The 24,724-nt window shown below is 43.2% G+C and overlaps 1 protein-coding gene across 4 annotated transcripts in view; it reads right to left on the bottom strand.

Moving 5' to 3' along the window:
- SLC1A3 (solute carrier family 1 member 3) overlaps positions 1-24,724 on the bottom strand; it is a 91,625-nt gene that overhangs the window by 62,567 nt on the left and 4,334 nt on the right. For 3 of the 4 annotated variants that reach the window (NM_001244425.2, NM_001289945.1, NM_001289946.1), the window contains 1 exon segment: positions 2,778-2,915. In NM_001244425.2, the coding sequence (NP_001231354.1) occupies positions 2,778-2,915 (138 nt within the window). 4 annotated transcript variants of the gene reach the window in all.

Raw genomic sequence — 24,724 nt, 5'->3', positions numbered from 1 at the left:
TCATTAATAGCACCGACATTGAAACCTGTTTCGATATTGGTAACCCAAGGGTTGGATTTAACATTTAAAAATCTAGGTTCTTTCGAATTTTGGGGTTTCTGGATTCTCTTGAAAAATGGATTTGGCCCCTGTTGACATATGGCAGCAACTGACTGGAGCAGAGAGTTCGCAGATCACAGCTGTCTCCTTGCCTCCCTTTGTCTGCACTATTCTGCGGAGGGTCACTTTCCATTTATCCTCACACTCATCCCTGTTGCTTCTATGGAAGAGAAATATTTCTCTGTATTCATGACTCTATCAAGTCGGGAAACAAATAGGAGCCTGAAAGGGCAGCTTCATATATATATATATCCCCTGCTTGGTCACTGGAGGTATTGGAGTTTGCTTTCCCATTCTAAAATAGTGGACCCTGACTCTGTTCTCTCCCTAGACAACACATTCTCCAATAATATCGCTCAACACACACAGGGACCCTGGGGAAAGGAGGGGAGTAACTGGCAAAAGTCCCCGCACCGCCTCACTTGCACTAAGTCACACTCTGCCTTGGCTTAGAATCGTCGTTCTTAAAACCCTCAAGAAAATGCTTATTGAATCTATCATTCACTCCAATTGATCGTAAGTATCTAAATGACCATGTAGCTTGGAAATGATGCCTTTGAGACTAACACCTTCAAAAGACCTTTGGCAAACTAAAGCATGCCCTCTGTCTTAAACCTCCTAGAAAAGAGCGGAGTCTCTTAATGGTCCCAAGTGGCAAGATTCCCAACTTGTAATTAGGTTTTACATTTTCAACGTTCATTTTATACGGGTTGTCTACAGCTTATCATTTCTTTCTTTTTAACACCAATACTGTAAATTTGATCATTTCTCCAAGGTTTACCCACAATTTCTTTTTAACCAGGCAGAGGGAGTGCATCATAATGGTTTGGGTTTTTTTCCTGAAAAATTACTCAGTGAAAATTCTTATTCCTTCAATAAAGTTGATATATTAGGTATTAGAAAATAGAGGAAATATCACTTCAAAATAACTGTTAACTAGGATTGCTACTAAAAGGAAGTAATAGTTTCTCTCATTGTACTGAGTGAGGGCTTTCCTCTTATAAAGGGGAACATAGTGGGGTTTTTTTTAGTACAATTATCAGAAAGCAGAAACCTCTAAACACTGTTCTCACCCTTGAAGAGACTGTATAAAGGAACCTGGGACCCCTCGGTTTGCGTCCAGGAAAATGTGCAGGTACTCAATTCAGAATCCAGCCAGTAGGGATGGAGGAAAGAAACTCCCTTCTCCACGCAATCAAATGGCAGATGTGAGTTCTGTCCTCTAAGTATTTACTGCAAGAACCTGTTTCCCAGATAAATGGCAGCATGCGGATAAAGAGGATGTGCCTTCACGTCAGCATCCATCTAGCTTCTGCGATAAGAATCGCGGCCGCTCTGATTACCTCTGGTCAGCAACGGGCCAGGCCAGCTTCAAAAACAAGTGGCCCCAATCATCCTGTCTACATGATTGTTTTATGGGCAGTTCATCCCCCAATGGAAGCTTTATGCACATGCAATCACTCGTTTAAAGACCTGGACAAGTAGAAGCCAGCACAGATCTGCAAGGCACTGGGGGGAAAATAAAAATCCTGACATAGTTTCTGTCCACGTAATGGCCAGCCCTCCAAGGCACGGAATAGTCAGATTCTTGCCCCAAGACTTTTGAGTTGTTCCATGAAGTTCTTATGACACAGAGATGGTGAAAAGAGATTATAAATCTCCCTGAGAATTCCCTGGGAGGGGAAAAGATGCCCGAGCCAGCTCACGGAAGGACCTGCCTAAGGGTGGACAGTAAGCCAAGGATGGAAAAGAAAATAGGGCCAGTAATACCTGAGCTCTGGGCTTTAGCTACAAACCCAGAAACCATCCTGCCGGGGCAGTGTCTACGGACACTCCTTCTCCAAGTCAGAGATGTGCTGCGGGGAAAGAGAAGAGTGGGCAGGAAGGAGGGCACAGCAACAGTTCTCTAAACCTTCTTGGCTCTCTTTGCAGTCACCAATCACGTGTACCAGGACCTCGTCAACCATTTCCCATGCAAGGGTAAATCATTTATTTCGCTGTCACGGAAAATAAGAATCTTATCCTGCAAAGCTTCCACGCCTTGAAAATCCAAGTGTCAACTGACAAAATCTTTGGATGGGGAAATCTCCCACCCCCTCCCCATTCTCCCACCAGCGTAAAAGGCAACGGGGGTGGGGGGACAATGGAGAAGGGAACGAAATCATGCGGGTTCACCAGGAAAAGATACAGTGTTGGTGGCAACAGAGTTGGTGAGTGTGTTGTGGGCATTACCTCTTGATGAGGCTTCCAAGAAGGCTCCCGCTCAAGTCGTGGTGGCTCTGAGAACAAGCATTCTTGCATCAATAGCTAATAGGCTGTCCAACCAGATGTTATCTGGGTGGGATAAGAGGGTGAGAAAACAGACCTGTTGTACGCTGTTGTCAACTACATCGCTGTGGTCAGAGAAGGCTGGTTGTGTAGTGTTTAGCAGGGCGCCTCTTTCGTAGTGAGGCAGACCAGATTACGTGGCGGTTCAAATCCGTTTCCTCTTGTGATTGGTAAAATACGAAAGTTATAATCATTCATGCATTACTAAAGCCTCCTTTCCATCATTTTGAAGGGACTTTTATTTTCTAGTACAGAGCATGCATCCAGCAGAAACCTAAAAGCGTTTGTTTTTCTAAGCGATCTTTGGCAATAAGCACACATGAAAAACAAAACAAAACTGCAGAGGGTACCTGTGACAAGACTGGAGATGATGAGTGGTAACACCAGCATCTGTAGCATCCTCATCAGAAGCTCCCCAGGAAAGGAGAAGTACTTGACTTCCCGGTAGCTCATTTTGTATGGTCGCAGGGCAAACCCAAGGATTGTACCTGAAAAGGAGTCGGGGGGGGGGAAGAAAAGTTGAGTCTTTCCGGAAACCGAAGGAACAATCCCAGAAAAATAAGCAAGTATTTGGCTGGTGTCAAACAAGAGTCAATTTATTTAAGCAGCAAATATTTGTGGTGCTTTGCAGCGAAGGGTGCACCTATCTTTTCAATCACAGTTTGGAAGGGAATGGCTGAATCCAAGGCTTCAAGTAGAACTTATAGAAAAATGTTCTTGGTCTTTGCAAATGAAACATTACTTGGTCTAACTTGAATGCAGTGAAACCAATTTTGACATGGCTCAGTAGAGAGTTATAAAGATCAGGGCCTAACTAGGAAACAAATCATGAATTCATGCACCAGGCAATTAGAGGGGGGGGGGAAAAAGCCTTATTATAATGAAGTTCCTTCGTAACAACAGATGTTAGAACTGCTAACATAACCATTTATAAAGAGGAGTGTATATGCACACTGTGGTATACGGAGTGACGGGCCAGCGGGGACCTGCTGCAGAGCACAGGGGACTCTATCCAATATTCTGTGATAATCTATGTAGGAAAAGACTCTGAAAGAGAATGGATGTGTGTACATGTATTCCCCAATCACCCTGTCGTACAGCAGAAATGACCACAATCTTGTACATCAGCTATACTTCCATAAAACTTGAAAAAAATGAAAAGAAATAAGCCGCGTAATTTTATTTTTTACAATAAAAAAACTTCTTCACATTGTTAATCCATTTTCATCAGCTCCCTGTCTGCACACCACACTTTCTTTTTTTTTTTTTTTTTTGTGGTCGCACCCTGGGCATACAGAAATTCCCAGGCTAGGGATCCAGCCTGTGTTACAGCAGTGACCTGAGCCTCTGCAGTGACAGTGCTGGATCCCTAACACACTGTGCCACCAGGGAACCCACGCACACCACACTTGCTGTCTACAGGGTCCCAGTGTTGCCTTGACAACTGTATTGTACAGACATGCAAACTGCTAGCAGGAGAAGACTCTAAAACTAGCAGACAATTTTTCCAAAAATCTTCCCTGAACAATTAGGGAAAAGAGGAGAAAGAGAAAGCAATTTTCCCCTTAATTTGATTCTGCTCTTGGAACCTTAAAAACTATTCTTTTTTTTAAAATATTAACTTTATGGGAGTTCCTGTTGTGGCACAGTGGAAACGAATCTGACTAGGAACCATTAGGTTGTGGGTTCGATCCCAGGCCTCACTCAGTGGGTCAAGGATCCCGCGTTGCTGTGGCTGTGGCGTAGGCTGGCACTGTAGCTCGGATTTGACCCCTAGCCTGGGAACTTCCACATGCTGCAGGTGCGACCCTAAAAAAAAAAGCAAAAAAAGAAAAATATTATTAACTTTATATGTAAATTGAATTATGCATGGTACCTTTTGAAATGTTCAGAAATTAACAAATATATTGAATAAATTTACTCCTACTCCCCTTTCCCTAATTAACTTTATTTGCCCCCCCCCCCAAATTTGCTTATTCCATTGTTCTAACTATTTTCAAAAATTTGGCCCTGCTATTACTAAACCTTGTGAGTTATAGAGAAGTACTGAGTAGTCTAGAGGCTAGTGGTTGGAGGAGGGGAGAGAATACTGTGTAGATACAACTTTTTCCAAAGGAAGCAAACAGTCCTTTAGGGAAGCTGAACCATCCTGACTTCTTATGAAATGGGACACAAAGTTCATTTCAATGGTCACTGCAACGCTAACTTCAATTCATGGATTCCAGCAACATGAAGTATCCATTCTTTGATTACATACCACGATATCCCAATTATGAATTGAATCTATGTGACTCGATAATCCAGCTGACCCTGTTTTCAGGACCTTTAGAAAAACATTTATTGCTTTTTTTTCCCCAGTGTAACAGTAATATGTTCAAGACAGAAGAGCAGATTTGGAAAACACAGAAAAGTCGATGCAAAAGCCTGCCTTTATTGGTTGTACCATTTAAACAGCAAATAGCTAATGCTTACCGAACTTTTACTATTTGCCAGGCATTGTTGCTAGCACTCTACCTAAATATTTAATCCTCACACAAAAAATCCCGAGGACATAGGTACTAATTCACCACCAATTTACTGATGGAGAAATCTAATCATAATGAACCTAAAACTTGTTCCCAATTCCAATGGCTCTTCCATATCAAAGTCAAATAACTATTCCAGGGGCAGAACTGGAATGGAAATCCAAGAGGTTTGGCCTCTGATCTCACATTCTTTTTTTTTTTTCTTTGTCTTTTTGTCTTTTCGCCTTTTCTAGGGCCACTCCCGCAGCATATGGAGGTTCCCAGGCAAGGGGTCTAATTGGAGCTATAGCCACCAGCTTACGCCAGAACCACAGCAACTCGGGATCCGAGCTGGGTCTGCGACCTACACCACAGTTTACGGCAACGCCGGATCCTTAACCCACTGAGCAAGGCCAGGGACCGAACCCACAACCTCATGGTTCCTAGTCGGATTCATTAACCACTGCGCCATGATGGGAACTCCTGATCTCACATTCTTGACTCCCTTTCATACTTCTGCCTCTTCAGTAGGGCAAAGACAGCCACTGTTAGTGCTTCTGTTCATTTCTTTCCAGGATGTTCTCATACAGAGTTAAATATGTGGAAATCACGCAGGCCATGCTTTTCTGTATATGGTCACCGTAAACATTACTTTGAAGCCTTCTATCAGATCCAACGATTGTATCAAAATTTGTTCAATAGATTTTTGGTGTTGGACCCTTGGTTGTTCAGCATTTTTTACTTTTATGAAAAACTCTACTATGAATGTATGAAGGCTGTTTTTTACCTAGAAATATTTAGTGTAGTGTAGTTTAGAGAAAGGGAACCAGAGCATTAAAGAATCTGACTACCGGGTGAGGGAAGGGGGGAAATAGGTGAGGGAGATTAAGAGGTATAAACTTTCAGTTACAAAATAAATGAGTCATGGGTATGAAATGTACAATGTGGGGAATATAGTTAATTATGTAACATCTCGGTAGAATGTCAGATGGTAACAGAATGACGAGACTTATGGCGATCATTTTGAAATGCACAGAAACATCGAATCACTACGTCGTGACCCAGAACGAACAGAGTAATGGGGGCCAATTATACTTTAAAAACAAACAAACAAACTCACAGAAAACAAGGTCAGAAGGGGAGGGAGAGGAAGCCAGTCAAAAGGTACAAACTTCCAGTTAAAAGGCAAAGAAGCACTAGGGATGTCACGTACAACATGACACCTTAAAATTGCCGTATCTTATAGATGAAAGTTGTTAAGAGTAAATCCTGGGGGTTCATCACAAGGACAAAATTTTTTTTCAGTTTCTTTAGTCTTGTATCTATAAGATGATGGATGTTGGCTAAACTTATGATATCATTTCATGATGTATGTAAATCAGACCAGTGTGCTGTACATCTTAAAGTGCTACAGTGCTATATGTTGATGAAATCTCAGTAAAATTGGAAGGAAGAAGAAAATAAAGTATATGACTACCTCAATTTATGCCATCAAATTGCTTTCCAAGTGAGTTGGCCAAGCAGTTTAATGCCCCCCTGGTCACTGAGGAGGCTTTATTTCCTTATACCTCTAGGAACAGAGTATTATCAAAAAAATGTGTTCAAATTAGTGAATTTTGGAATGAGATGAGTAAATAGTATGTATATTTGTTTTCTTTTGAATTTACTTGATATCTAATGAGGTTGCCCATTTCTCTTGAAATTTCATTTCTTAGAGAAACCATTTTCCTCCAAGCACTTAGAAAATCTTAGTATTTTAAGGATTTATGTATGTATGTGTATATTTGGTATAGATTCTTTATATAATAGAGATAATTGCCCTTTGCCTATGTTTAAAAATGTTTGCTCGGAGTTCCTGTCGTGGCGCAGTGGTTAACGAATCCGACTAGGAACCATGAGGTCTCGGGTTCGGTCCCTGCCCTTGCTCAGTGGGTTAACGATCCGGCGTTGCCGTGAGCTGTGGTGTAGGTTGCAGACGCGGCTCGGATCCCGTGTTGCTGTGGCTCTGGCGTAGGCCGGTGGCTGCAGCTCCGATTCGACCCCTAGCCTGGGAACCTCCATATGCCGCGGGAGCAGCCCAAGAAATAGCAACAACAACAACAACAAACAACAACAACAAACAAACAAAAAAAAAAAAAGTTTCCTCTAAGCATTTTTCTAATTTTATTGCCATTTATTAGTACTTAAAATATAAAAGTGTTCTCTATTTTTATAAAATATCTTTTTTATAAGGTGATGTCTTCAAGAATTATAAGCCTTCATTCCCTTTACCCTTCCAAGTTTGATAAATCTTTTTTTTTTCCTTTGTCTTTTGTCCTTTTAGGGCCGCACTTGTGGTATATGGAGATTCCCAGGCTAGGGGTCTAATCAGAGTTGTTGCTGCCAGCCTATGACACAGCCACAGCCACATCAGATCTGAGCCGCTTCTGCGACCTACACCACAGCTCACAGCAATGCCAGATCCTTAACCCACTGAGCGAGGCCAGGGATCAAACCCACAACTTCATGGTTCCTAGTCAGATTCGTTTCTGCTGCACCACGACAGGAACTCCAAGAAGTCTTTAATAGTTGTCCTTTTTTGCTAGTTTGCTTGGTTTTAAAATATTGAACTTTTACTCTCCCTGAAACTCAGTTTGGGATAAGGTATTTATTTAATTGCAATTTTCAGTGTGCACTATTCATAGAGAATATTAACACCACATAGGAATTATAAAAAGCTCGAGATATATCTGGTTCTTTCCTACTTGTTCATATTTATTTATTTACTTACATAATTATCAAATGACTAAAATAAGTGCTTCATTTTATAATACGTAAATAAATAAATATAAATTCCACTTGCGATAGAATGTATTTTCACTGGAATTGATTATGTTTTGTAACTTTTATTTAAATGCATTTAAACCCTGGCCATTCTAACGAAAAATATGCACAGTAAACACAAGAAACTCACTTTGTTCATCTGGAATTTGCCCATACCAAGGTAGTAGGAATGTTAGATATCCTTCAAATAACAATTTAAGAACAGGCTTGGTTTTGCGAGTTCATTTCTAAGGTCATTTCTAAATACATTTGTAGAAATGTATTTACTCATATGCAACAATATTTCCAAGGGTGGGTAGGATCCTGGCTAACTCCAGAAATGCCTATTTAAGTTGTAATTTGAAAAAAATTGATAATAGCTGCTCTATTAATGACAGGGTTTCTAGAAGCAAGATGCAAGCCAGTGTGGGTGAAGGAAGGGATTGCTCTTTCTAAATAACAGGTGCACTTGATCGCATTTCCTAAAGTCTAACCCTGGCCAGCATTGACTCTGCTCCCCTCTCTGCAGGAGAGTTTCTTTCTCTTTGTGATGTTCCATGTACCTTCTCTTTCCTTCCTCCATCAAATTCCCCATTTATGTAGTGCAACCAGTTTTCATATAGGTGTTAGGAGGAAAAGCAAGCCAGCTCAGTGAATAAAGTCTCTTAACTCTCCAATACGCCAAACAGAGCAACAGAAAGACGGTCTAGGAGGCAAAGTCTCAAGAGGTGGTGATACTTATCATCTTTCTTCTTCCAGTCAAGCTGGTCCTGCTTATAAGTGCAGTCGTGGCATCAGCTACCCTAGAATGTCTCCTTTTCTTTACCTTCTCCAACGTGGAATCCATATTTTCTAAAAACTCTTTATTTATCATCAGAGCAGTAGAAAGGCATTATAATTTTTTCAATGATTTTTATGTTTTCCATTTTAGCTGGTTTACAGTGTTCTGTCAAGTTCCTACTATACAACAAAAGTGACCCAGTCCCCTATACATATATATGCTGTTTTCTCACTTTATCCTCCATCATGCTCCATCATAGGTGACTAGATATAGTTCCCAGTGTTATACAGCAGGATCTCATTGCTTATCCGCATTATAATTTATTTATAAGGACTAGTTTTAGGTCAAATGATTTGAAAAGAGAAGTTGTTTAGAGTGATAGTCCATTGCAAACGCATTTTGAATGAGTTTTGTTCTTGACTTATGCTTTGGTCTATTTACCATCTCTGGGTTTACCAAATGAGCCACTGCTTCTCTTGAGAAAGAGGTTATGCTGGGAAAGGGCAAAATTTATCCAGCTCTTACTGTATGTGAATGGTGGTGTGATCTCCATCACAACTTTATGAGACAGGTATTATATCTATTTTAAAGACGAATATGGAGTTCCCGTCGTGGCTTAGTGCTTAAGGAATCCAACTAGGAACCATGAGGTTGCAGGTTAGATCCCTGGCCTCGCTCAGTGGGTTAAGGATCCGTCGTTGCCGTGAGCTGTGGTGTAGGTCACAGACGCGGCTCAGATCCCGTGTTGCTGTGGCTCTGGCATAGGCCGGTGGCTACAGCTCTGATTCGACCCCTAGCCTGGGAACCTCCATATGTTGCGAGAGCAGCCCAAGAAATGGCAAAAAGACAAAAAAAAAAAAAAAAAAAAAAAGAATATGCTGATGCTCAGAAGTTAGTTAACAGGCTCAAGGTTACAGAACTAGTAAGTGGTGGACCTGGGGGCTTCTCAACAAAAGCTAGTGCTCTTTCTACTAGCCTGCTTGAGGACAGTACTCAAATGCACCTGGCCTGAGTCTTCAGCATCTCTAACCCCTCTAAATTGTAGAAGCACCTGAGTATTCATCTTGGATCTGCTGGCGATGTCCCAGAGGAACCCAGCAGAGCCTGCAACCCTTCACAGGTCCTCCTATTGAGGACCTCACAATATGGTATCAAGGCACCATTCGAAATGGTCACCCTAAGTCCCTTTTTCTGGAATGACTTAACTACACTTATATAGAACTTATTAATTAAAGCTGCCTGTCTTTCCCCTCCACGGCACACATTTTAATTCTTGGAAATCATCAGTAACAAAGGTGGGAAAGACCCTGAATGAAAATATAGCTAATGCAAAAGGGGTTCTAGGAGCAAGATACAAGCCAAGAAACAAGATACATGCTTTAGGTTCTCATGCTCACAGACAACAGCTAATAGTCTTCAGCACATGCTGGATGCCAAGTCCTACAAGCAGACACCACGGAGGCCCAGACTAGTACTACTTGTATCTCACAGATGAAGAACCAGTCATTGAAAGAAATGGGTAAACTGCCCAAACCACAAAACTATATTGGTCGGAGCCATGGTCAATGTAGAAAGGGCTTAATTTCGTTCCAAGGACAGCTAAGCGGCTGAGGCAGACTTCCTGCCCAGGCTGTCGAGCTTCAGGGCTCAGTCCTCACCCACTATGCTGTACTCATGGCCTTTCAATAGTCACGATACTAATTTAAAGAGCCTAAATTAAGGAGTTTCCATTGTGGCGTAGTGGAAACTAGTAACCATGAGGTTGTGGGTTGGATCCCTGGCCTTGCTCAGTGGGTTAAGGACCTGGCATTGCCGTGAGCTGTGGTGTAGGTCACAGACTCGGCTCGGATCCTGCATTACTGTGGCTGTGACACAGGACAGCAGCTGTAGCTCCAATTCAACCCCTAGCCTGGGAACTTCCATATGCCACAGGTGTGGCCCAAAAAAGCAAAAAAAAAAAAAAAAAAAAAAAAAAAAAAAAAAAAAAAAAAAAAAAAATTCTAAAGAGCCTAAATTAGTACCTGATATTTTATCTATCTCTTCATTTTATGTTGAACTAGGTTAAGTGTAGAGCATAAGCTGAGGAAAGACTTTGTTGATTTTACCTAATGAAGTCAACATGGAGCTTTTTTCAATTCATTTGTTGAATGAATAAACAAAAGACAGTTTTTTTCCTTCAGCTCTCTGCTGGGACAGGCAGCGTTAGCGGTGAAGCCAGCGTGGTTGAAGTCAGCCAGCTCTCAGCATCAAATCAAGAGGAAATGCTATGAATGCAAAGACTGCTTTTTGGGGTAAGCAATACAGGTTTCTGATTACAGAGTCCAGCAAGGAAAAGAGCCTTCTGTGAAACACATTCTCACAGCCTGATGCATGGACTTCTCAGAGCCCTCTCCACTCTGCCCTTCTGACCAGCTGGGGGTAAGGGAGCTTGTTTCCCTTCAGTAAAGTAGCTCACTGCCTCTGCAGGGCTGAGTTCCATTAGTGGGCACTTATTTAACCACATCGATTGATATTCCCAGAACTAATAAAAGCCTTTATGGCCACCAGATCTTTAGTGCAAAAGAACAGATCTTTTGTTATTGATTACTCGGCAAAAATAACAACAAAAGCCAAAAGAACTTTCCAACAGGATTTGTTAGAGCCAAAGCAAACTTTGCAAAGTTGGCATCTTGGTGACATTATGTAATACAGAGATGTCACAAGCAATGTCAAGATGGCTCATGCTCAGCCAGCAGCCTTATAGCAGTGCTGTTTTAGTACTGTGACAAGATTTCTAGAATCTAGGAATTATCTTAACAAAAATGTTTAGGATCAAAATGAACTGTGCTGGTTGAATGCTATCAACAAAGATGCATTTTAAAAAGACAACTTGGAGTTCCTGTCGTGGCGCAGTGGTTAACGAATCCGACTAGGAGCCATGAGGTTGCAGGTTCAGACCCTGCCCTTGCTCAGTGAGTTAACGATCCGGCGTTGCTGTGAGCTGTGGTGTAGGTTGCAGATATGGCTCGGATCCTGAGTTGCTGTGTCTCTGTTGTGGCTCAGTGGTAATGAACCCAACTAGTATCCATGAGGACACGGGTTCAATCCCTGGCCTTGCTCAGTGGGTTAAGGATCCGGTGCTGCCATGAGCTGTGGTGTAGGTCACAGATGTGGCTCAGATCTGGCGTTGCTGTGGCTGTGGTGTAGGCTGGCAGCTGCAGCTCCACTTCAACCCCTGGCCTAAGAACCTCCATATACCTCGGGAGCGGCCCTAGAAAGACAAAAAAAAAAGAGTAAAAAACCCAAAAAAAGAAAAAGAAAAATCTTTTCTCTTCAAGAAGGGAATTCTTCAGAGGTTCACTTTTTCCCCTGGAGAGTCTATACAACAAATACTTCTTCAGAAGATTAAATATCACTTCACTTTCTAAACTAAAACACAATGTACACACTGGAGCCTCAGAAAGAACACATCACTGGACAAACACACACAAATTAAAGCTAAGGTCCTGTTTCCCGATATGGACCTGTTTGGTCGGTATCTAATCTGAAAAAATTACTGAATAGTAAAAAGCCAGAAAATATCTAAGAGGAAAAGAATGAGATACCATTTGAAATGAACTTTAGACGAAATCACCCAGTTTAACTTTGGTGGATGCTGGAGTTTGAAATCACCAATTTTCACTAAGGTTCCTACCCCATCCCCAAACTCTGCCATGAATTGTTACTAACAATACAAAATTCTCCAGAAAAAGAAATGATGCCTCCAAAGAGCTCAGGTGGCGAAAGAGAATCTAAAATAGTGGCTCAAGAAAAACCCACTTTCTGAGGTCGGCTATAAGAAAAGACCCCCAACCGCCCACCTAGGATGAGCCAGCTACCTCTTGAAACATTTACATTGCAAACCAGTCAAAACGCATTCAAACTCTTTCCCAGGAAAAGCTTGTAGATCTTTGACCAGAAAGGACATCATGCTTGTACGCAAGATAGCTCAAGGATATGACAGTATCGAATGTTTTTGTGGATTTCGTTTGGCGGGGAGGCATGCTGATGGCATGCAGAAATTCCCAGGTCAGGGATCGATCCTGAGCCACAGCAATGACAATGCTGAACCCTTAACTGCTAGGCTACCAGGGAACTCCTCAAATATTTTTGTTGACAGTGCACCGCTGTTTCTCCGTGACAAAACACTACTATTTCCCAGCAAGGATCTTTTCATTTTTGTAGCAAAAGAACAAACACACAAACACAAAACCAGCACTGGTTTGCCCCAAGGTTACAACTATCTAATGTAGGGTGTGTAACAAAATCAATGGGGTGGCATCCATGACCTTGGCCATATTCTACTGGTTAAAAGCAAGGTTGCAGTTCCATCCACACACCAACAAGTGAGCTGCATGGGGCGGGGGCGGGGGGGGGGGGTTAGGGGTTTGGCCTGAGAGACTTTGCCTGGCCCCCAGCTGCTGTTGAATGGTGTTTTTGTTTTGTTATGTTTTGTTTTGTTTTGTTTTGTTTTTTGGCCTTTTCTAAGGCCACTCTTGCAGCAATATGGAGGTTCCCAGGCTAGGGATATAATTGGAGTTGTTGCCGCCAGCCTACACCAGAGCCACAGCAACGTGGGATCCGAGCCACGTCTGCGACCTACACCACAGCTCACGGCAACGCCAGATCCTTAACCCACTGAGCAAGGCCAGGGATCGAACCTACAATCTCATGGTTCCTAGTCGGATTCGTTAACCACTGCACCACAACGGGAACTCCTATTGAATGGTTTTCTGAGTATAGGAAATCACTTAATTTCTAAGTGATTCCCTACTGAGTTCCATGCACATAGGGGCCTACTCTTAGAGATCCCCTCTCTTCCAAACTGTGATTTCACCCACAATTTGGGAAACTGATTCTTGACTCAACTAGGATTTCTCATATGCTTAGACTCACAAACTAAGAGTGACAGCTCTTGATCCCTAATTCTCTCACAAGGTGGGTTTTTTTGAGGGTGAGGGATGTCAGGTGTGATGCTGTAAAAAGATCACGGATTAAGAGTTAGAGGTGAGGGTTCCAGATGTGATGCTGGCAATTAATTATACTAGTAAATACTTCACTTAAATGACAAAGCAAACCTATAGGACTTAATATCGCCATGTTATAGATGAGGAGACTGAGCCCTAGAAAGAATAAGCCATTTGTCCAAGATGACATGGCCAGTAAGTGATGGTGGCAAAAATGGGATTTTGAATTTAGATCTATGTCCATAGCTCTTATCTTCTTCTTCTTTTTTTTTTTTTTTTGTCTTTTTGCCATTTCTAGGGCCGCTCCTGCGGCATATGGAGGTTCCCAGGCTAGGGGTCGAATCGGAGCTGTAGCCTCGGGCCTACGCCAGAGCCACAGCAACGCAGGATCCGAGCCGTGTCTGCAACCTACACCACAGCTCACGGCAACGCCGGATCGTTAACCCACTGAGCAAGGGCAGGGACCGAACCCGCAACCTCATGGTTCCTAGTGGGATTCGTTAACCACTGCGCCACGACGGGGACTCCTACAGCTCTTATCTTCAAATCACATAATCTCTTTGTCTCTCCGCCTTTTAATCTGAAAAATGGGAAAACAGATCAGAAAGGCAGTATCGAAGATCTTTTTGAATTTTTAATATTCTCAGCTAAATGTTCTGAACATTATCTTATTTTATTTAAATAAACCCATCTTGTTTCTTCTAATGAATTCTAAGTCCTTGATAATGCACATGAAAGCTTGTAATAAGTCATAAAGTGCTTTATCAATTTAGTCCTTACAGTTCTTATGGCAGGTATGCAATAAATAATTGATAGATCGAAATGTTTCTATTTCAGAACTTGGTTAGGTTGTGGCCCAATGTGGAGCTATCAAAGGCCCGTCTCATGACAGCCTGATGAAGCTACTGGACATAAAGTTCCATTACCTCGTTTTAATAAAGAGGGCAAGGGCCTAATGGCGAATTTACCTGCTCAACTGGTCTGCTGGCTCCTGGTCTTTTGTTTCAGCCCAAACTTCCAGGCGTTTCCTGGTGAGAAGCTACTCTGGTTTGAGGCAACCTTTCAACCCTCCCCCACTCCTCTGTTCCCATATCCTTCAGAGATTTGGGCCCTGGCTTGGCTCATTCTTTTGTCCTTTGGTATTTCCTGTTGCTGGAGGTGGGAAATACCTGTTGCAGCCTTGTCCACCACTGGTGCCCAGATAACCAGCCTGGGTGACTGATGACCAAGCAGGGTGCAGATGCAGACTCAAATCCGCATGGCAATTGCATGGGAAGAAACCTGGAGTTCTGAAAAGCTTGGGGCTTTCTTCTTAAAACTGCACTAACATAGGCTATGTGAAATAATAATTTAACTTATAAGTAATCCTACAGGTCTTTTAAATGTCCACTCCAATGGCATTTTAAAAAATCTAAAAAAAAAAAAAAAAATCTATTTTAGGAGTTCCTGTCATGGCACAGCGGAAACAATCTGACTAGGAACTATGAGGTTTCGGGTTCAATCCCTGGCCTCACTCAGTGGGTTAAGGATCCGGCGTTGCTGTGAGCTGTGGTGTAGGTCAAGACGCAGCTTGGATGTGGCATTGCTGTGGCTGTGGTGTAGGCTGGCAACTGTAGCTCCAATTCGACCCTAGCATGGGAACTTCCATAAGCCAAGAGTGAGGCCCTAAAAAGAAAAAGAAAAAGAAAAAAAATGTTTTAGAACTCGTAACTAAAAACACCAGAATCTGTTATCTGTTGTCTTCTTTTCTGGTTAAAAATAGATAGATAGGTAGATAGATAGATAGATAGATAGATAAATAGATAAATAGATAGAGAGAGAGATAGATAGAGATATCTATCTCTCTATATATAGATGTGAACAGAAATTGGAAATTAAATCTATTTTAAAATGTCCAAGTTCTCCTGTGCCTTTGTGTGTGTGTTCTATGCCTGCCAGCCCCCACAAACTGTAAAGTTCACTCATCTTTATCTGTGGCAGCAGCAGCATTGGGGCAAACTCTTTTAAATCTCACAATATGGGAGAGTAAATTACTACAACCTCTACAGGGTCCAAATTAGCAATATTTATCAAAATCACAAATGCATATTCCCTTAGTTTCAGCAATTTCACTTTTAGAGTGTGAAATAACTTTTTCCAAGATTATTCATTATACCATTTGAAAAATGATATCAAAAGGTTGAAAACAACTCAAGTGTCCATCAATTGGGAATTGCTTAAATATTATAGTTCATCCATACAATGCACCCACAAGAGGAGGAGGCCCTGTATGTGTTAGTAAGAAATGACACCTGTGCTCGCTTTGGCAGCACACATACTAAAATTGGAACGATACAGAGAAGATTAGCATGGTCCCTGCGCAAGGAGGACATGCAAATTCGTGAAGCATTCCATATTTTGGGGGACCTCCATATGCCGCAGGTGCGGCCCTAGAAAAGACAAAAAAGACAAAAAAAAAAAGGAAATGACATCTAAGGAATATTGTAAAGTGTAAAAAGCAAAGCATGAAGGGGGTTATATATACTGTGCTATCATTTGCTTTAAAAAAAAAAAACAAGTACGAATTTATTTTTACGCTCATAAAAGACACAGAAGAAAACTGATAACAAAGTTAACTAAATCCCCGGGGACCTTGGTGGGTGGGACACTTTCATTTTATACCATTTTGTCCTTTTTTTTTTTTTTTTTTGGCTGCCCCCCTGGCATGTGGAAGATCTGGGGCCAGGGATTCAACCTGAGCCACAGCAGGGACCCAAGCTACAGCCACTGACAAAGCTGGAGCCTTAACCCACTTGGGAGATACCAGCTGTACTCAGATGTATAGTAAGTGGATAGTTTTCTGACCAAAAGACTCTTTCTGAAGACAAGAAAGTGGCTGAAAAAACTTTGACCTTAGTCGTTACAGGCTCATATGCTGTTTCCACCAGTTACCTACCCCACGGAGGTACAGGTATATCAAAGCTGAAAATGCACATGAGAGCCACTTGGCAAAGGCATGCTCTTTCCTCATCCATCATATTGTGTAAAGCATCCCAATGCCAGAACTTACAAAGCCCTGGTAAAATTGAGTCTCAGCTTTATGTACATGACTACTTCCTTTGCCTTCAAAAAGCAAATCTAAGACAAGAATAAATAAATGAGAAAAAATAGAGAAAACAACTTGGGTCAGAGGCAGTTTCTTAAAAGACTCGTCATTTCCTGGAGTTCCCATGATGGCGTGGCGGAAATGAATCCAACTAGGAACCATGAGGTGGCAGGTTCGATCCCCGGCCTCGCTCAGTGGGTTAAGGATCCGGCGTTGCCGTGAGCTGTGGTGTAGGTCACAGACACGGCTCGGATCTGGCGTTGCTGTGGCTCTGGTGTAGGCCGGCGGCTACTGCTCTGAATAGACCCCTAGCCTGGGAACCTCCATATGCCGCAGGTGCGGCCCTGAAAAGACAAAAAGACAAAAAGCACTCATCGTTTCCTTCTTGTTGGCTTGGCCTTCCTCCATCAACACACTGAAGACAGCAGCAAGCACATGGACCCCTAGGGTTTTGCCTTCCTTGTTTTAAAGATGGAATGTCCAGTGATGCAACATGTCAGAGGATGGCAGAGGCCATCTTTTCAGGGTGAGAAGGGCAGCAATTGTCCATCTGTGCTCTCATTAGGGACAAATGAGCTTCATCTTACAAGATTCTGAACAGAAAGTCTCTCACTAATAGCCCACTGTTTTCTCTCGGGGAAGCAGTCGCCGCTTGTGGCCTGGAATCATTGCTGGAGAACCGGAGAAGTCTCTTTGGGGACCAGAAGAATGAAGCTGTCCTCTCTGGAGACAGGAACTCAGTCTTGAAATTCAAAACTTAAGTGTGTCTTTTGACTGCTGCTCCTAAATTTATCTCCAACTCTTGATACGACACACAGAGAGGAAAAAAGGAGTGGCTTTCTTCTACCTTATCTTAGTTCAGCCAGGGTATATCTCCCTTTATCTAGTTTTGGGGGTTTTAGTGTTCTCTTTTTGGTTTTCAAAACCACTTAAGTGCATCTTTTTTTTTTTGGCCGTGCAACAGGCATGTGGAAGTTCCTGGGCCAGGGATCAAACCCACGCCACAGCCGTGACTTGGCCGTGACTTGAGCCACTGCAGTGACAATGACAAGGCCAGGTCATCAAGGGGCTGCACCACAAAAGAACTCTTTTTAGGGGCATTTTTTTTTTTTGCCTTTTTGCCTTTTTGCCATTTTGCCTTTTCTAGGGCCGCTCCCATGGCAAATGGAGGTTCCCAGGCTAGGGGTCAAATCGGAGCTGTAGCCGCTGACCTACACCAGAGCCACAGCAACGTGGGATCCGAGCCACGTCTGCAACCTACACCACAGCTTACGGCAACACCAGATCGTTAACCCACTGAGCGAGGCCAGGGATCGAACCCGCAACCTCATGGTTCCTCGTTGGATTCGTTAACCACTGCGCCACGACGGGAACTCCTCTAAGGGCATCTTTTGACTGAGCGTCATGTTGGCACTATTCCTGGTCTGGGGAATAAGCTCTGTGCCCTTGTGAGAGCACTGACGCTTGACATCGAACTCACAATTTTTAATCTTTGATGAGCACAGTGGCTAAACTCTGTGCCCTGAAGTGATCTGCGTGTTTCCACATCTCACAGCAACGATACAGCTGACCTAACTGCCAGACCAAATACTTGATGAATGACGGCACCCCGGTGTTCCATAAATATCAAGAACTCGTAACACCTGGAATGTCCGGCTTGGAAAAGACGGTGCTTAGATTCCCATTACCTCTTCCAAATAGTGTAGGCTCTTCCCAACCTTGCAGAGCAGAAACAACAACGCGCAACTTTCTGCCCTCTGATTTCTGAGACGGGCAGAAGACAGAAGGGCAGAAGTGGCTTCTGCGAAGTGTGCCTCCCTTTGTCCTCAAACATGGCTTAGAAAGCACAGGTCATCACACCCAGAGTCAGGAACTTGACAGTCACAAGAATTCAGAGCCAGAGAAGGCGATGCTTGTTAGATTAGAGACCGGCTAGAATGGGTCTGGAGATGAATTCAGGGAAAAGGTCCCTGCAATTGTATAGCATCTTGGACTGGAAAGAAAGCATTCCTCTATCTTGCTCCAAATATTCAGCTTCAGAGGAAGGCAAACATGATAGAATTTGAGTTGGAAGCAGACATTAGCCCAAATGTACTTTGCTGATGAAGAAACAGGAGGCCCAGAGATTTGTCTTAAATCATAAAGGAGCTGATGGCAGAGCTGAGTCTGGAAGCAGGACCTTTAGACTCTCAGGGCTTTCTCAGCTGTGTTTCAGACCTTCACAGATGCTAATCAGAAGAGGGGAGAGTTCTCCGGTGGTGCAGTGGGTTAAGGATAGAGTTGTCACTGCAACAGCTTGGGTTGCTGCTGTGACGCAGGTTCGCTCCCTAGCCTGGGAACTTCCATACGCTGAGGGCGTGGACCAAAAATAAATAAATGAAAAGAAATAGGGATGAATGGGCCGCAGACCTGCTCTGGGAAAGCACTGTTATCTGTAACACTGCATCAATGGAAGGTATTATTATTGCAGGTAACTATTCTGAACACACCTGCTTATTGATTTCCGCCTTGAAAGAGAAATACACTTGAAATGGCCTGCTCAGTTTTTTTCATTATCAGAATTAACAGGAAGAAAAAAAGAGAAAAAAAAAAAATCCAGAGATCCTCTTAGAACATTAAGCCTTCTGCCTCCTACTTCAAAATAAGCTTTACAAACTCAGTTAGAAACCAACACCATTATTTTCCCCAAGTTTCCAGAACCCCTCATCTCACTTGCCCCCATTCTGATGGAGGGGGGGTGACAGTGCATGAACAGAAGACATCAAAATGCTGGGGCAAAGGAGAAACCAGGAGGAGGAGAACTCTGATTGGTCCCAAGTGGTATGAACAAAAATGCACCACTGAGGAGCTCTCGTCGTGGCACAGTGGGTAACGAATCCGACTAGGAACCATGAGGTTGAGGGTTCGATCCCTGCCCTTGCTCAGTGGGTTAAGGATCTGGCATTGCCTTGAGCTGTGGTGTAGGTTGCAGACGTGGCTCGGATCCCACGTTGCTGTGGCTCTGGTATAGGTCAGCGGCTACAGCTCTGATTGGACCCCTAGCCTGGGAACCTCCATATACCAGGGGAGCAGCCCTAGAAATGGCAAAAAGACAAAAAGACAAAAAAATAAAATAAAAAAAGGCACCACTGAGTATGTGAACACATCCACTGAAAACATTTGCTCAGCCATTTCCCATTTTCCTGAGAGAGACCTCCGGCTGTCAGACCCTCCCTCCACCGAGCAGCCTGTGTGGTGATAACAAGCTGCCTGGGGATTACTCTCTGCTTTGGCTCAAAAAGCCAGGTAGGGAAGGGACAGATAATGCCAGTATCACTTACTCTGAGGCTTTCATCTCTGCCTCTCAAAGCCCTTTACAACTATTAAGTCTCTTCCTACAACTCTTTGCCTCTCCTGTCTCGGCAAAGAAACAGAAGCCACTTCCAGACCTAAACCAGGTGATTCTCCTCTGCCCTTCCTGCCAGCGGTCCTCCCTCTTCCCCGGGTCCCAGATCAGCACCATCCATCAAGTGTATTTTCGCTTGATGCCACAGCACAGACAGAAGCCAAAGACGGAGAGTGTATAGTTTCTATGGGCACTTTGCCTGCCAAGCATGTGAGGAAATTATTTCAGATTACATGGTTGTAAGTGGCAGAACTGGGATATAAGTCTCAGGAGAGAGGTGTCATAATTATTCGATTTTGCACACGAAGAAATGGAGGCTCGGTTCCAGAACTGGGATAGAAACCTAAATGCCTAACTCCAGAATCTGAAACTCTGATCCACTCCCTATCAGGTCCTGGACTCTGTCCAGGAGATAGGAGGCAGCTCCCTGGAATGCTTTTTTTTTTTTTTTTTTTTTTGCTTTTTTTTAGGGCCACATTCGTGGCATATGTTGGTTCCCAGGCTAGGGCTCAAATCGGAGCTGTAGCCGCTGGTCTACACCAGAGCCACAGCAATGCCGGATCCGAGCCGCGTCTGCGACCTACACCGCAGCTCATGGCAACCCAGATCCTTAACCCACTGAGCGAGGCCAGGGATCGAACCCTCAGCCTCGTGGTTCCTAGCTGGATTGGTTTCCGCTGCCCCACGATGGGAACTCCTCCCTGGAATGCTTTTAAGAAGGTGGGAGGGAGGGCTGGGATCTAATGCAGGTTGGGTATTTGCTCTTGCTGTCCCTGACAATTTTTCTACAGTTCTGCTCCATGGGAGGGATGATTAAGTAGGGAGAAAAAACAAACAAAAAAAACCAAACAGATTCTAGTCCCTAACACTCTATCCCTGTGTCACTTCTCTAGAGCAGGGCATTGTGGATCCACTCCTTCTCAGCTCTGAGCCTTCCAGCCCAGCCCAGAGCCTCTGTGTGTGACAGCACATAGCTGGGCTCTGATATGACCAGCGGAGGGCCTGCTTCAGAAGCCACCCTTCCCCCACCTTCCTGAAGCTCCCTCTCTCCTTCTCATTTCCAGGAAATGCTGAAGACATTGGCAATCTCAGCTGGAAATCTGTTTACCATTCTTCGGATTCCTATTGTTCAACCTCAGAAGATTGCCCTCCTTTCAGTAAGCTAAAAGATGTCAGCATGTGGGCCACAAACGCAGGCAGTTGGCTAGTTGGGTCCCACTCCTGGCACTGTTGTGCAGCAGCTGATAAGTCTGCATTGATGAACCTTCTGGTTGAGCTAACTGACTCAGCGAGATATTGCGTTACACGTCCGAGGCTCAGAACAGCACCACGGCATTTCTGGAGGTTACTGCTTCTAGTCAGAAAGAAGTGTCCTGGAGTTAATACTGCTCCGGGAATAGACTCACTGACAGAGTAGCTTATGCAGGAGGATAACCTGATTCATCGATCATTATTCATTTATGTTCAAAGACGGACCCTGTCCTTGTTCAGTTTGGAAATGGTAAGACTGTCTTCCAAGTTTCTATTTGGGGTGAACCTCCTGCCCTGCATGTCCACTGCAGTGCGACCTGCATCTCACGTTCAACACGTCCAAAACTGACTTACTCATCTACCTTCACGGGTGGCATCATTGCCACTTAGCCACCCAAGCCAGAAATCAGACCATCAGCCTGCAGCACACCTTCTCTGTCAACTCACACACAATCACACACCAGGACTCAAGAGTGACCCTTGTTCTGAATCCTCAATTCAATCTCTCCCTTCTACCCCTCCTGTTGATGCATCAGTGCACATCCTTAGCTAACTGCTGTAATAAAACAAGAATGAACATTTCCTGGGAGCAGGGTCCAGCACCCAGAACACCATGGTATGAACCTGGAGCCAGAATGGTGGATGTGAATCCTAGTCAAAATGCATCAACTGTGGGATAAGTATCTGAGCTTCAGTTCCCTCATTTATAAAATGAGAATAGAAATACCTCCCACCTGGGGAGTGAGGATGAAATAAAGCTAACACACTAACAATACTTGCAACACTGCTTGGCACCATGCGTGTGTTCACAATATATATATATATATATATTATACATGAAATGACAAATGAGGAAACTGAGACTTCAGAACAGTTAAACATCTTTAGGATCACATGGTGATTAAGTATACCTGGCATATGAGTCCAGATCTATCCTTCATCAAAAGCCACATTTAAAATTTTCTTCCACATGGCACATCTCGGGCTCCAAATGTGGTTATTAATAACAAAGTAGAACCTCTAAAGTACCAACACAGAAAGGCATCACATATGATATAGAATGTATACACAATATGATCTCATTTCCAAAAATGCTGCAATCAACAATAATAAAAAAATTTAAAAACAAAACAAAAAGCCAAAAAAATGCTGCAAACTTCTCTATTACTTACTACCTCTGAACCTCGTGTATTCTTTCATCATCTCATTTTTCATCCATCTCCCTTACTAAACAACCCGAGGGCAGACAGTCCCTATTGTGTAGCAGATACACAATATCTAATATTTTTGAAATTGCTGAGTAGCATTGAATCTTTTTTAAAAATTATCTGACTTATTTAGCAGATAATAGATAACAGTGGGTAATATGTAAACATGTAAAAAGCACTCAAATTATACAAAGAGTAGGGAGTTACCATCGTGGTGCAGCAGAAACAAATCCCGCTAGGAACCATGAGGTTTCGGGTTTGATCCCTGGCCTCGCTCAGTGGGTTAAGGATCCGGCGTTGCTGTTAGCTGTGGTGTAGATGGCAGATATAGCTTGGATCCATTGTTGCTGTGGCTGTGGTGTAGGCCAGGAGCTGTAGCTCCAATTAGACCCCTAGCCTGGGAACCTCCATATGCTGCGGGTGCGACTCTAAAAAGATAAAAAAACAAAAAAAACAAAAAAAAAAACAAAAAAAAATTAAACTATACAAAGAGATATTTAAGGGAAAGTAATATTCCTTCCATTGCATTCTCCAGATACAGATCCCAAGAGGCAGTCACAGTGACCAGTTTCTTGGATATCTTTTCAGATATTATCTGACTGCATTGAATTGAATGCAATTTAAATTTATTACCAGAGTATTAGGAAATGGTGGAACTGTTTTATATACTTTTAGTCAACATGTTTTCTCTCTTGAAAAGTCATCAGTTTCTTTCAAGGCCATATAAATAATAACCTAAACATTAATTGTGTGTGCGTGTGTGTGTGTGTGCGTGTGTCCTAAGACCAAGAGCAGAGAAAGGTGTTAGTTGCTATGCTTGTGAACTCCCTCAGGTACAATCATCTAATTCTATGCAATGATATTTATAGATTCCCTTCCCTTGATGCTGACCTTGCGACCCATTTCTTCATAATTCTTTGGCCTGAGATTTCATTTTGATTTGCTCTTTGTTCCCTGCACATGGAAAGAGTGACATTCTGTGACTTGACCATGATAAAGGACTTTCCTTTCTTTCAGGGAGCTGTCTGCGGTCACCCTAACACAACCGGCCACAGTTTGAAATGAGAAAGTGCTTCCTGGAGGAAGAAAGACAGGAACCACTCTTCTCGGTGTGGTTTTTGTCAGACCAATGTCTGCAACAGCCCTGCAAGTCACTTCATCTAATCCCCCCCCCTTTTTTTTTTTTTTTTGCTTTTTAGGGCATATGGAACTTCCCAGGCTAGGGGTGGAATTGGAGCTACAGCTGCTGGCCTACACCACGGGCCACAGCAATGCTGGATCCGAGGGCACTGCCAGATCCCTGACTACTGAGCGAGGCCAGGGATCGAACCCGCACCTTCATGGATACTAGTTGGACTTGTTTCTGCTGAGCCACAATGGGAACGGAACTCCTCGTCTAATGCTTCAATGATGAATTATCCTCTGGGAACGCAGCACATGGCACTGCCTTCTCTCAGGTTGCGAACCTGCTCCTGTTACTTGGGCTGTGCAGCCTGGCACTTTCAGATTATTTTTGATGTTGCTTAAAGACGCCATTAGAAATGTCATTGCAGAGAAATGGCATCAAACTGCACATGTGGTTCTATGCCTGTGTTTGTAGAGCAAACGAGACTGAAATATTTATACATTTCTCTGCTTTCTTTTAAATATATAAATTCACGTGTCTCTACTCCTCTTCCATTATTTTTCTAGTTTCTACTTCCACATATTAAACACACTTATTTTACTTCAAAAAGACAAAATAAAACAGATTGAGCCCAAAAATGCACCAATATGGAGATTCTTCCCAGTCTTTTTTTAGTAAAAGTGATCAAAACCTAAGAATTCAAGGAGTTCCCCAGTGGCGCAGGGGGTTAAGGATCCAGCACTGTCGTGACAGCAGCTCAGGTCACTGCTGCAGCACAGGGTGGATCCCTGGAGAAGGAACATATGCATGCCACCGACAGAGCCAAAAAAAAACAACCAAAAAACAAAACCCTGAGAAACGCAGTAATAGCTGTAGTTCTTTCTTCTCATTTCATCTTTGGGGAAAATAACGATTGTCTAGCATCTCCAGTTTGTCCTTATGCTGAAGCAAATAAATTACAGAGCTGATATCCCCATGTCCTTTCCCCATTCTTTCTTGTAGAATTGACATAGACAGGGTCCTCAGTGACAAGCTAAAGGAACCCTTGTTTTCTCTGGGCCCTCAGTGGAAGAGGAACCAAGAGACAACTGGGGGGTTCTTCCTCCGCTCCTAAATCTGTTTGCTACTAAGTTGCGATTCCAAGTCTTTGGTGTAGACTTGGTGTGGACC

This window comes from Sus scrofa, chromosome 16, assembly GCF_000003025.6.
Source record: "Sus scrofa isolate TJ Tabasco breed Duroc chromosome 16, Sscrofa11.1, whole genome shotgun sequence".
NCBI lineage: Eukaryota > Metazoa > Chordata > Mammalia > Artiodactyla > Suidae > Sus > Sus scrofa.
Note: the sequence above shows the minus strand (reverse complement) of the source record. Positions and strands in the feature narration are given on the sequence as shown.